This window comes from Salvelinus sp. IW2-2015, linkage group LG35 (assembly GCF_002910315.2).
Source record: "Salvelinus sp. IW2-2015 linkage group LG35, ASM291031v2, whole genome shotgun sequence".
In the NCBI taxonomy this organism is placed as follows: domain Eukaryota; kingdom Metazoa; phylum Chordata; class Actinopteri; order Salmoniformes; family Salmonidae; genus Salvelinus; species Salvelinus sp. IW2-2015.
In genome coordinates this window covers 11,938,951-11,952,624 of record NC_036874.1, presented here as the reverse complement: position 1 = coordinate 11,952,624, position 13,674 = coordinate 11,938,951, and the positions used below count along the sequence as shown (strand labels likewise).

Genomic DNA, 13,674 nt, shown 5'->3' with positions numbered 1-13,674 from the left:
GCAGGGTTTATGCAGAATCCAGGCACAGAGGGCAGCAGCACTGAGAATGCAAAGTCGACAAGGACGTAAGGGAAAGGCGGGTACTAACTTGCTACTGACGCGATCTGAAAAAACACAGCCCATAAAAAACACCAAATGGCAGTAGATCGCCAGCGGGATCGCCAACGTGTCTCCCACATGAACAAGTCGTGGACACCAGTCCGCCAGCGGTTAATGGGTGACCATGATTCATGGCGTAAACGGGAATACACCATCCGAAGCCACCCCAAAAAGCCACCCCCAACGAAAATAGGAATGTGAATCGGGGAGCATGAGGACTGCAGATGTGGCTAGTGCAATAAATTGCAATGTCCGTACTGTGAGACGCCTAAGACAGCACTACAGGGAGACAGCTGATCATCCTCGCAGTGGCAGACCATGTGTAACACCTGCACAGGATTGGAACATCCAGACAACACACCTGCGGGACAGGTACAGGATGGCAACAACAACTGCCCGAGTTACACCAGGAACGCACAATCCCTCCATCAGTGCTCAGACTGTCCGCAATAGGCTGAGAGAGGCTGGACTGAGGGCGTGTAGGCCTGTTGCCCATAGGCAACAACGTCGCCTATGGGCACAAACCCACCGTCGCTGGACCAGACAGGGCTGGCAAAAAGTGCTCTTCACTGACGAGTCGCTGTTTTGTCTCACCAGGGGTGATGGTCGGATTTGCGGTTATCATCGAAGGAATGAGCGTTACAACGAGGCCTGTACTCTGGATCGGGATCGATTTTGAGGTGGAGGGTCCGTCATGGTCTGGGGCGGTGTGTCACAGCATCATCGGATTGTGCTTGTTGTCATTGCAGGCAATCTCAACGCTGTGCGTTACAGGGAAGACATCCTCCTCCCTCATATTGTACCCTTCCTGCAGACTCATCCTTACATGACCCTCCAGCATGACAATTCCACCAGCCATACTGCTCGTTCTGTGTGTGATTTTTCAATTATGTTCTGATTAAAGTTTTTGTTGGAAAGGGTTAACACTGAAGAGAAAACTTGGAGATATCAGCTGATGTAAGATGGGCTATATAAATACCCACCTGTCTATTTAAGATCTCACAGTTGACAGTGCATGTCAAAGCAAACACCAAGCCACGAGGTCGAAGGAATTGCTCATAGAGCTCTGAGACAGGATTGTGTCGAGGCACAAATCTGGAGAAGGGTGCCAAAAAATGTCGGCAGCATTGAAGGTCCCCAAGAACACAGCGGCCTCCATCATTCCTAAATGGAAGAAGTTTGGAACCACCAAGACTCTTCCTAGAGCTGGCCGCCCAGCCAAACTGAGCAATCAGGGGAGAAGGGCCTTGGTCAGGGAGGTGACCAAGAACCCGATGGTCACTCTGACAGAGCTCCAGAGTTCCTCTGTGGAGATGGGAGAACCTTCCAGAAGGACAACCATCTCTGCAGCACTCTACCAATCAGATCTTTATGGTAGAGTGGCCAGATGGAAGCTACTCGTCAGTAAAAAGGCACATGACAGCCTTCTTGGAGTTTGCCAAAAGGCACCTAAAGACTCTCAGACCATGAGAAACAAGCTTCTCTAGAACCAGATCGAACTTCTCTGGAGAGACCTGAAAATAGCTGTGCAGCGACGCTCCCCATCCAACCTGACAGAGCTTGAGAGGATTTGCAGAGAAGAATGAGAGAAACTCCCCAAATGCATGTATACCAAGTTTGTAGCGTCATACCCAAGAAGACTCAAGGCTGTAATCACTGCCAAAGGTGCCTTTACAAAATACTGAGTAAAGGGTCTGAATACTTATGTAAATGTGACATTTACGTATTTTTTTTAATAGATTTGTTAAAATGTCTAAAAACCTGTGTTTGCTTTGTCATTATGGGGTATTGTGTCTAAATTGATGAGAAAAAATAAGAATAGGGCTGTAACGTAACAAAATGTGAAAATACTATTAAATACTTAATACTTTACGAATGCACTATAGATATAAAGACTGTTCAGGTATTAATGTTCTAAAAAAGGAGTATATATATTTGGCCTGGCAAAGCGGTTTTGTTCGCTTACTGAATGGAAGCCGATAATTCTGAGTTTTTCACTCTGCTGGTCTCGGCTGGTTTCAGTAAGAAATTAAGAGTCCTCACTGTCCGAGACCGAGTCAAGACCAAATACAAATGTATCCAACAATGAGACAAGACCGAGACACTCAAAATGAGGTCTCGAGACCGTCTCGAGTACTACAACACTGACTCAAACGTTAGCTTGATCTACTAATCTTTTCTTTATGTGAACCGTTTTTTAATCCGTTTTTGCTATTGGTACTGGGCATCAGACTCTAGAGCCCTTTATTGCAGAGTTGGATCACTGAGGTGGTCGGTTTTCAATTCACTAACACTGAAATATGGTGAGTTGGGATGTTATCGGAAACTTTGAAATTTGAAACAAGCATAGTAACAAGCATTCGTTGTTACACCCCTGTAATTACAGACTGCAATTACCACCAGTTACATGTTGTTAAAATACAGTGTAACTATAAATTATTTCAATTGTTTAGAATACTTGTTACCGTGTAATTACATATGTAATGTGGAGCCCTTAAGATTAAGTGTTACGGACAATTAATGAGGCTAACCATGTTGATGGATACCAGATTTGACATTTACAGCTACTGTACATGCTTCATGAAATGGATTAGTGCAAGCCCTACCCTTGTAATGAAGGTAGGCCTTAAAGTTGCAATATGCTGAAATTACTCCGCTGTTTTCTGGTTGCTAAGATTCTAATAGTTTGCCTAATTTCAGTTTATGTGACAAAACAAGCAGTATAGAGAATCATTATACCATCTAAACCGCTATGAAATATATTTTAAATAACCAAAAATATTGTATTTTCAGCTTTTTGAAGTTAGTGTACAAAACCAAAAGCAAAAGATGCAAAAACGACTTAGCAAGCATAGAAATAGCGCACATAGACTAGATATACCGCTTCTTAGACTTGCTTTCAAAGCGAATGACAGATCTATAACTCAAATTTCTGTGGGAATTTGGTCAGGTCGCAAATATCACTATCATGAGGGAGTGCAGAAAGGAATATTTGAAGGTTAATTTGAATTCATTTCAAATTACATTTTGATCATCCTGTTGTAATTATATGCATTTGTATTATAGTTGTGTAAACAAACCACTAGCTAGGTCTCGTAATGTGAGGTTGATAATACATACCAAGCACAAGGTAGCGGTTCATAAAAAATCCAGTATGTTTCTTAATTGAAACTACGTGGGCAATACACCTGGGTAAAATATAGTTGTGTTTGGAGGAAGCAGATAAAGAGCTAGGAGAGACAGATTGGTGAGGGGGGAGAGAGGGGCTGATAGTGGTAATTACTGCTGCTACCTAACTTTTGATGTAAACAATGTGGCCGTCAAACATTGGACTTGTAGACTAGCTACATTTAGTTTAGTTATTTTGTTGGCTGTTGTGAGAGAAATGTATTTATCCAGCTGGCTAACAAGGTAAGTGGATCTTTCTCTACCTTCACATCGCGCTAGCTCTGTGGTTATTTGCTGTGCTAGTTAAATGTAGCCAACACCACCAGAGCAAATGGATAATAAACAGGAAATAAATGTTGCTTGATGATTTTGTTTTGTTGATCTGGTAGCAAGAAGTCAATGTGTTTATACAACTAATTTGTTCTGTTTTTTGGTTAACCTTTTAATTTTGTGCTAGCTACTGTAGTCAATTAACTAGCTAGCTAGTCAATAATGGCGCGCTGCAGTGCAGGATCCCACTGGGCAGACGTCAATTCAACATCTATTCCACGTTGGTTCAGTGTAATTTCATTTAAATGAAGTGGAAACAAAGTTGATTCAACCGGTGTGTGGGGAATCTCTTGGTTGTGCGTGCAAACAGAACATGTTATTGTTTTAACATTTGAAAAGGTCTAGAGTAGATTAGTAATAGTTTTTCAGAACTGTCTGATATAACCTCAAGCAGTTCAGACTGGGCAAGTTCATTCCAAGTGAAATCTCCACCTGCATGTACCCCAGGCACCGGGTAACGCAAAACAAACTCGCCCACTCCTTTGACTACTTTATTTTCTTTAATATACTATTTCCTCACAAGACTTTCTTGAAAACCAGATTTTATCTCAATGTAACTACCCTGGTAATATACACTGAGTGTACAAAACATTAGGAACACCTTTCTAAAATTGAGTTGCCCACCCTTTTGCGCTCAGAACAGCCTCAATTTGTCGGGGGATGGATTCTACAAGGTGTCGAAAGCGTTCCACAGGGATGCTGGCCCATGTTGGCTGGATGTCCTTTGGGTGATACTATTCTTGATACACATGGGAAATAGTTTAGCGTGAAAAACCCAGCAGCGTTGCAGTTCTTGACACACTCAAACCAGTGCGCCTGGCACCTACTACCATAACCCGTTCAAAGGCATTTAAATATTCGGTGTTGCCCATTCACCCTCTGATTGGCACACATACACAATCCATGTCTCAATTGTCTCAAGGCTTAAAAATCCTTCTTTAACCTGTCTCCTCCCCTTCATCTACTCTGAGCAGATTTAACAAGTGACATCAATAAGGGATCATAGCTTTCACCTGGTCAGTCAGTCATGCAAAGAGCAGATGTTCCTAATGTTTTGTACACTCAGTCTATACGTATATATGAATACAAATATTATTTTGAGTTTGGAATGTAATTTTCGCAGTTTCTGAACTACAAATGTTTTCGTGACAGTATGACTACAGTACTGTCCTTCACCACTAGATGTCCTTACAAGCTTCAGCTGGGGACCAGGCCAGGAGAGGATAAGCCTGAGTGCTTATGTTTAATTGATGTGGCCAGGGTAAAAAAAAATCTCTGTGAGGTAGATCACATGGCCTCCAGTGAATAGGCCAGTGATATTACCTTTAATCGCCCATGCAATGAATAGATGAGCCTGTAAGTATGAAAGGGCATCATATATCAACTACAGGAGCCTGCCGGTGATCTATGGTTCTAGGGCTAGCCAATATGAGATGACAGTGACGGTGACCAGATTTGGAATGACACCTGACAGCGGGTTAAATAGTTAAAATGTTGATAGACAGTAGGCTTTTATGAAGGCCTCAAAGTCCAGGATATTGACAAAATGGCAGTTTTTCTGAGGAACATTTTTCAACCTAGTTGGGGTATAACCTCATGAGGTTTTTATGACAGTGAATTGGCAATTAAGTCAGCATGATGACAGGTGAAAAAAAAAACAATTTCAACATGTAATTAGTAGGTGCAGGTGTAGGATCAAAGTGTTACCTCAGAATGATGCTCTCGCCTTCCAGCACTGTAATGTTGTCGGGCAGGTGGCCGAATTCGGCTCCGTGCACACTTGGCCCTGCCAAGGAAAATGAGAGAAGAGAGGGAGGAGGGTGAGCATAATGCCGTTATAACAACAACAGACGGTCCATTCGCATTCTCAATACCCAAATCCCCTGGTTGGCATCTCAGCCGCCATGGTGCTGAGTACCTCATTGATCCAGGTCAGGCTGGATGTGTTTGGCGGTTTACTTAGTTATTTGTGACGGGAAAGTCAGAAATATACAAACAAAGGTGTTGTAGATTATGCACTGACCCCCTGTATTATTTGAATAATGATTTGGTTTCTCCCCCCCCCCATCCCATGTGTGGGTGTCTCATTGAACAGTGTTGATAATGAGCCGGGGGAAGAGGAGGATTCACGCAGGGGCATCAGAGCGTGAAATGAAGGGACACCAACGGCAACAGGAGGGATGCGTACAGTGAGGCTCACCCTGCCTACAAATAGACACACGCACACACACCAAGACAGTCACACAAGCGCACGCGAACACACACTACCACAGGAATTAAACGAAATGAAAAGCTGGGGTTGATACGTGTGGGCCATCGTCTGTCTATGAAAATGCCCTTTTTTGTTACAAATTTAACCAGAACCATGCATAATACACATTCACTAATAATGACTAACTTTATAGAAAATGAACACAGGTCTCATAAACAATATCTGTAGCACGAGCCCACGTGCTAGTGAGTAGCCAGCTGATCTTTAGCCAACTTGGATCTATTTGCTAGATACCAAGGTAGAACAGTTGAATGGTTATGAACACATCGTTCTGTCCGTCTCCAACTGTTTGAATAGCATGCTAGCCTTACTTTGTTCAGATGTTGAAATCAAGTGGCCTAACCTATTTCTCAGAATGGGAACGAGTTTCCAATTCCTTATGTAATAGTGTTTGATGCTTTTTGCACAATTATAAAACACAGACTAGACAGCTAGTATAACAGTCTTTGGCTAAAATGTTATTAGTGGTACATGGTATCATAAATGCCACGTGCGACAGACTGAGCCTTTATTTTCCAGAATCAATGTTCATTGATACTCCCGTTTTAGAAGTGTCCGCTCTGCACGCAATTTGAGGAGTTGAGACCTAAAAAGGGCATCAATAGAAAGGTTCATTTCTCCTCTACTACAGTAAAATCCCGTGTGGCTCAGTTGGTAGAGCATGGCGCTTGCAACGCCAGGGTTGTGGGTTCAATTCCCACGGGGGGACCAGGATGAATATGTATGAACTTTCCAATTTGTAAGTCGCTCTGGATAAGAGCGTCTGCTAAATGACGTAAATGTAAAATAATGTCTCAATGTGTTTCGGTGTCCATAGGACCGATTCTGTTCGACCAACCCGCAAATACAGAGTTGAAACAATAGTGTGTGATTGCAGCCAGCAATTCGGKGCATTCCCATGGGTTCCTGCAATCGAGCACGCCATCTTCATGCTTGTGTGACACTTTTGATGTTCTGGATTTCCCCTGATTGTCTATGCGATTAAAATGTGGGTCAAGAGGGGTCTACCGATGTCCTAGCTAGCTAGCTACCGGTGTCGCCCCCACTTCCCGCCCGTTGTGTACTGGAGTCCTCCTAGCTAAATAGCTAGCACACAGTGTCCTTCGCTACCCACTTGCTGAAGACCTGCCCTTGCTGTCGTTAACAGAGCTGTGGGAAATCAGTGCCTGACAGGTGGGAGCGAAGGACACTGTCTACCTGTGTCCTGGCTATCGTTAGCTAGCTAGCTACCTATCCAGCCTGCTGTGTACCGGAGTCCTAGCAAAACAATGTACCAATAGAAGTATAAAGAGGTGTTCCTGCAGATGCAGGAATTAGACTTGGGCGGTATACCGTATATACCGTATACACAGGTATTTATTTGGAAATAGTCACAGGATGGTTTTTCAATACCGCCAATAACGTTGAAACTATTTATTTGATGTTTCTCTATACATTTGAATATGTGTATCTACTTTTTAAGTCAACTTGTGCAATATGTTAGAAGATAAAGCAGATTGCGTTCTTCATTTCACCTGTCACATTATTTTACATTATGAAGCGTACCATAGTTCTCCCGAACAGATGAGACAATCACATGTTTGTTTGTAAATAGCACAACTGGAGGAAGTGGGAGCAGGCGAGTCCAGCTGTGTATTGACAGAGGTCACGTTTTATATTGAAAGTCAACCGTGTTCTCTTTGCTTATCAATGAACATAAAGAGTGATCAGGGACTTGCAACTACAGTTTTTCTTCACCGAAAATATATTAGTGCAACATCTTCGTCAGATAATAACCTCATTTTCATTACATGACAACAGAAGTGCAATGCTATTTGGCTGGCAGCCACACAAGTAGGCTAAATGAGCTTACAAGGAAAAACACATGTATTTTTTGCAATAACTATGCATGGCAATCATATGTCTGTATATCATATAAAGAATGTAGCAAGCTACATTTCCTAATGTTTTTCTTCAAGTTAATCTTGCATTTTACTGGAGTAAAGTAGGCTAGCTACACCTAGAAAAGTACCAGAGAAAAGTAGCTAAAGATCAGTCAGAACACTGTCTGCTGATAGAATGCCCGTTTATGAATTCTAATCGAATTTGGGAAGTGCAACTGAGGCACAAAATGAGTCTGATTCCGAGCAGAAATTACAATAAGAAGCATTTTAAATCTGCGTTTATAAAACTCAGCAAGATATTTCTTATGCATTTTATATTTTTTTGCTGTATGAAAAACAAATAATTTTGTATTAACACGATCCCTAAGTTTAACTTGCTAGTTATCTAAGTAAGTAGCTGAATTAATAAAGTGACGAGGAATCATATTGTGTTGGCTTTCTGCTGCGTTCGGGAGGTCAAAGCCCTTTGGATGAGTTAACTGTACAACTGCCACTGCTATTTTTAAATTTCCTTGCATTTTCTCTCCTCTCCGTTCTCGGCCAGTCTACTTCTCGAGCAGAGCAGGCAGGCAGGTTGCCCTAGCGACACCAGAGTCCTCACAGACACCGTGTGTATGCTGCTCCAGAGCCAGTACTGTTCATTTACACAATATCTCTCGTTCACATTCGCTTGTAAAAGTCCAAACTCACCAAACATGGCATTCGGTAGCTCCTACCTATATATGCATAACTTTATGAGCTGGACTGCCTGTCTTTGCAATTTTTTTCTTTTTTCATTTGCACTCGTTAGCATATTTGCTGCACGCAATTGCACCCTTCTCAGTTGAAACTGATTTTGTCAGAGAGGAAGAATTGATCTCTCATTGTTGTTGTTGTTGTTGTTGTTGTTGTTGTTGTTTGTGTGTGTGTGTTGTGTGTGTGTGTGTGTGTGTGTGTGTGTGTGTGTGTGTTGTGTGTGTGTGTGTGTGTGTGTGTGTGTGTGTGTGTGTGTGTGTGTGTGTGGTGTGTAAATGATCAATTGCACACAGGATAGAAGGAGTGGAGGAGATGATACCAAAAAGACAACATGAGAACAAGTGGACTGAACAAGTGGCAGGTCTATACTCAAGTCAATCAAATGTATTTATAAGCCCTTCTTACATCTGCTGATGTCACAAAGTGCTGTACAGAAACCCAGCCTAAAACCCCAACAGCAAGCAATGCAGGTGTAGAAGCACGGTGGTAGGAAACACTCCTAGAAAGGCAGAACCTAGGAAGAAACCTAGAGAGGAACCAGGCTATGGTGTGTGTGTGTGTGTGTGTGTGTGTGTGTGTGTGTGTGTGTGTGTGTGTGTGTGTGTGGTGTGTGTGTGTGTGTGTGTGTGTGTGTGTGTGTGTGTGTGTGTGTGTGTGTGTGTGGGTGTGTGTGTGTGTGTGTGTAAATGATCAATTGCACACAGGATAGAAGGAGTGGAGGAGATGATACCAAAAAGACAACATGAGAACAAGTGGACATAAATGCTCATAAAAAAATAAATAATAATTTGATTCTTGTGATACAGCATTTGGAATACCGTCTTAAAACATAAATTCAAATTAATTAAATTAATTCTATATAACACCCAGCCCTAAAGCGCTTATATTTTCAAAATGACTAGGCTACAGTAGTCTTGAAGCTTCCCTTCCTTGAATTGTATTTTTGTAGCAGATGACCAGCAGGGTCAAATAATAATAATCACAGTGGTTGTCGAGGGTGCAGCAGGTCAGCACCTCAGGAGTAAATGTCAGTTGCTTTTCATAGCCAATCATTCAGAGTATCTCTACCACTCCTGCTGTCTCTAGAGAGTTGAAAACAGCAGGTCTGGGACAGGTAGCACGTCCGGTGAACAGGTCAGGGTTCCATAGCCGCAGGCAGAACAGTTGAAACTGGAGCAGCAGCATGGCCAGGTGGACTGGGGACAGCAAGGAGTCATCAGGCCAGGTAGTCCTGAGGCATGGTCCTAGGTATCAGGTCCTCCGAGAGAGAGAAAGAAACTCAGCATGACACCAGCTCTGTCCCTCCAAACTCTGCCAAATGCCAGCATGCACATCCTGTCCACCCTTACGGTGCCCATATTAGGACACCCTCACTGTCTGAGGGTCATGTCTAAATTTGACCTCAAAAGTGTTTTGGGTTTTGCATTTTAGCTAACCCTAACCTTAACCTAATTCTCCTAACCTGCAACGTTAATTCTCCTAACCTACTGCGTAAGTTCTTCTAAACCTGCTACGAAAAGTCCATTTTGACAAAACCTGTATCCCTTCTGGACAAAACCCTGTCTGAGTCCTTGCTAGATCTTCAACCAATCTCCTCTATCTCTTTCCTAACGTGTCCATAATATCTCTATGCTGCTGCTGCCGCTGCCGCCGTCTTGCCTCTAAGGTTTAATAAACAGCGACTTATGCGAAGAAACGCTGTGCAGTCAGGAGTTTAGAAGCACCCGGAGGTTTGTCTGATTAATGCAAAGAGGTGCGCTAAGACAATACGCGCTAAGCTTGGCAAGTGTAATTCCAGGCAGAGAGAGGTCGGAAACGTGACAGTTGTAAGCAGTGCCGCATCTGAAGGCCAATTGCTCACGCTTTTAATTTAAACACGGGCTCTTGGTGGAATCATGGCTTGATTGCACAGCGTAATGAAAAGGTGCAGGCATTCTGATTCGCGTCACGGTCTCATAAACAAATAGCAAAAAAAAGGTGAATCTAATTATGCGTTGAAATGATGGTCAATGGCAATGGGAAATTGAGAGATTTATTTTTCCAAAGTACTGAAATTTGTACAAAGTCTAAGCAGATGAATACTAATAAGTTGAATATGAGTGTGTGTTTGTGTGTCTGAAGATCCACAATTCTTCATGATCCTTTCGAGACAGTTATTGTGTGTGTGCACCTGTACAGTGTGTGTGTGTGTGTGTGTGTGTGTGTGTGTGTCCAGTATGTGCGCATTTGCTTTAAGTGTGTCAGTCACCAGCAAGGACAGGCCATCGCACAGTGAGAACTAATGGCGCCTTGAAGGATGGAGAGGGATGGAGAATGTCCATGAAAATCCTCCGCTAAAAGCCATAATCACATTAGCGTGCTGNTAATGGCGCCTTGAAGGATGGAGAGGGATGGAGAATGTCCATGAAAATCCTCCGCTAAAAGCCATAATCACATTAGCGTGCTGCTTGCTGCTGTGATATCTAGGCTGGCCAAGAAACCCAGGAAGGAAGAACACACTGGCTGCATCAGCATCACTACCTCTCACTGCATGGGGGAGGGGAGACATTAGTCATTGTGTCCAATGTACTGTATAACCAAGGCCTAGGAAATGTCACCAGCGGTAGGTGTTTGTTAAAGGGCAACTGAACGCAAAGTGTATCTGGTTGAAAACTGCCTATGTGGCATCGATGTTAGTCAGAAACACAAAAAAGTGTAAGTAGAATCACTTTGGTCATAAAGTCAGTATATTCCAAAACAGAGTTTTGTGAGATTTGTGTAAGTGAGGTCATCAGAACGTACTTGAGGGTTGGGTTTGTTTTTACAATCATGCCCACTAACACGGGATTGTAACGCCTAGGGAGAATTGTCATGCACGGAATAAACAGCTGCATTGATTGCGCTCCAGCCAATCGTGGCAGCAGAACGTCCAGGCAGTGAGACAGACCTGCACATTATGTAGCACCTATATCCTATATCCTTATTTATCCTATAATAATTCAGACTATTTTGAGGAAGTGGTAGTGGCTATGTTGTTTGTACCGTGACTCAAGAGGGACAATCTCGTTTTTCTTAATGACCAGCAGAAAATCAGATGCACAATCGGTGAGTTAAGCCGCTCTTTAAGGTTATTTCTATGAAACAACCTTGGATATACTGTAACCTATACTATGCTTTGTGCACGTGCCACACTGCACAGTAGGCTATATTACGGTGCGTCCTCAATTGTTCTTTCTTAGTGCACTGCTTTTCTAGGTTTTATTTAGGTTAATTTAATTCAGTACCAGGGCTCAGCTCAAAGGCAGGTGGGACACATGCTGGAGCACACTGACGTACGTAGACACACACACACACGCACGCGCGCACACACACACACACACACAAATGATGTATGCATAAGCTGAAACCTGAAAACAACACGGCGAAGGTTACACACCAGAGGGCTGCTATTCCCTATTCCCCACTCAATTCACATTTTTACAGCTCAATTGGCACCTTCATTCTAAAACCTGTATCACCCTGCCTTTACCCTCCCTCACTGCACACGGTGTTAACCAGGTCAACACACACAGCCCAGACTTACTCAGTCACACTCACCCACAGCCATGTGTATAAGTACACACCGAAACACACAGAAACTGAGTCAGTTATCAACACACAGAGACACACTCACTCATGTAAACACACCATCACAACCCCTGTCATCTCTGTCACTCTCTTAGAGCGTGCGATGTGCATACAGGCTGCCTCTTTGACCTTGGTAGGGGGGTGAAGGGTACCACATCGAAGATGAGAAGCTAAAGGGGTGTCTGTGGTGTCTCACCACTGGACAGTTGGATGTGCAGAGTCAGGGTCTTGTCAATTCGAATACTACACAGTCGAGAGGGGGGTGTAAGGGTTGATGGGGTGGACGTTGGACATATGACGACAGAGCGTGAAAACACCTGCTAGACTGCACATGCCCGCCACCCTTCAGCATTAATAACACAGGGAGAGAGACAGAGAGAGAAATCGAAACATTTCAAGCAGAAAACCTACGAAAATTAACAACAATGAAAAAATGGTTTGATGAAGAATGCAAAAACCTAAGAAAGAAATTGAGAAACCTATCCAACCAAAAACATAGAGACCCAGAAAACCTGAGTCTATGCCTTCAGTATGGTGAATAACTAAAACAATACAGAAATAACTACGGAAAAAGAAGGAACAGCACGTCAGAAATCAGCTCAATGTAATTGAAGAATCCGTAGACTATTACCACTTTTGGAAAACACTAATCAAACAACAAGAAGAGTTATCTATCCAAAACTGAGATGCATGGATAAACCACTTCTCCAATCTTTTTGGCCCTATAAAAAAGAACAAGCAGAAAAAACATATACATGATCAAATACAAATCTTAGTATCAACTATTGAAGACTACCAGAACCCACTGGATTCTCCAATTACATTTAATAAACTACAGGACAAAATACAAACCCTCCAAACATAAAGACCTGTGGTGTTGATGATATTCTAAATTAAATGATCAAATATACAGACCACAAATTCCATTTGACTATACTTCAACTCTTTAACATCATCCTTAGCTCTGGCATCTTCCCCAATAATTGGAACCAAGGACTGATCACCCCAATCCACAAAAGTGGAGACAAATTTGACCCCAATAACTACTGTGGGATTTGCATCAACAGCAACCTTGGGAAAATCCACTGCATTATCATTAACAGCAGACTCGTACATTTCCTCAGTGAAAACAATGTACTGAGCAAATGTCAAATTGGCTTTTTACCAATACAGTAGAAAGAGATATAGAAGTACAGGTGAGAGAGAGATAGAAGACATGTAGAGGGAGAGATAGAGTACAGGTAGAGAGAAGATAGAAGTAACAGTAGAGAGAGAGATAGAGTAGAGAGAGAGAGAGAAGAGTAGAAGTACAGGAGAGAGAGAGATAGAAGTAAGAGAGAGAGAGAGAAAGATAGAAGTACAGGTAGAGAGAGAGATAGAAGTAGAGAGAGGAGAAGAAAGAGATAGAAGCAGGTAGAGAGAGAGAGAAAAGAAAGAAGTAGAGAAGAGAGAGAGAGAAGAGAAGAAGTAGAGAGAGAGAGAGAAAGAGATAGAAGTAGAGAGAGAGAGAGAAGGGAGAAAGAGATAGAAGTACAGGTAGAGAGAGAGAAGAGGAGAGAGAGAGAAAGAGGAACAGCAGTT

General features: G+C 42.7%; 1 protein-coding gene across 1 annotated transcript in view; it reads right to left on the bottom strand.

The window, feature by feature from the left end:
* The window catches only part of iglon5 (IgLON family member 5), a 154,562-nt gene that overhangs the window by 32,948 nt on the left and 107,940 nt on the right, over positions 1 to 13,674 (bottom strand). Inside the window, exon 2 of the mRNA XM_023980689.2 lies at positions 5,305 to 5,383. Within this exon, the coding sequence (XP_023836457.1) occupies positions 5,305 to 5,383 (79 nt within the window). The remainder of the gene's footprint in view (positions 1 to 5,304; positions 5,384 to 13,674) is intronic.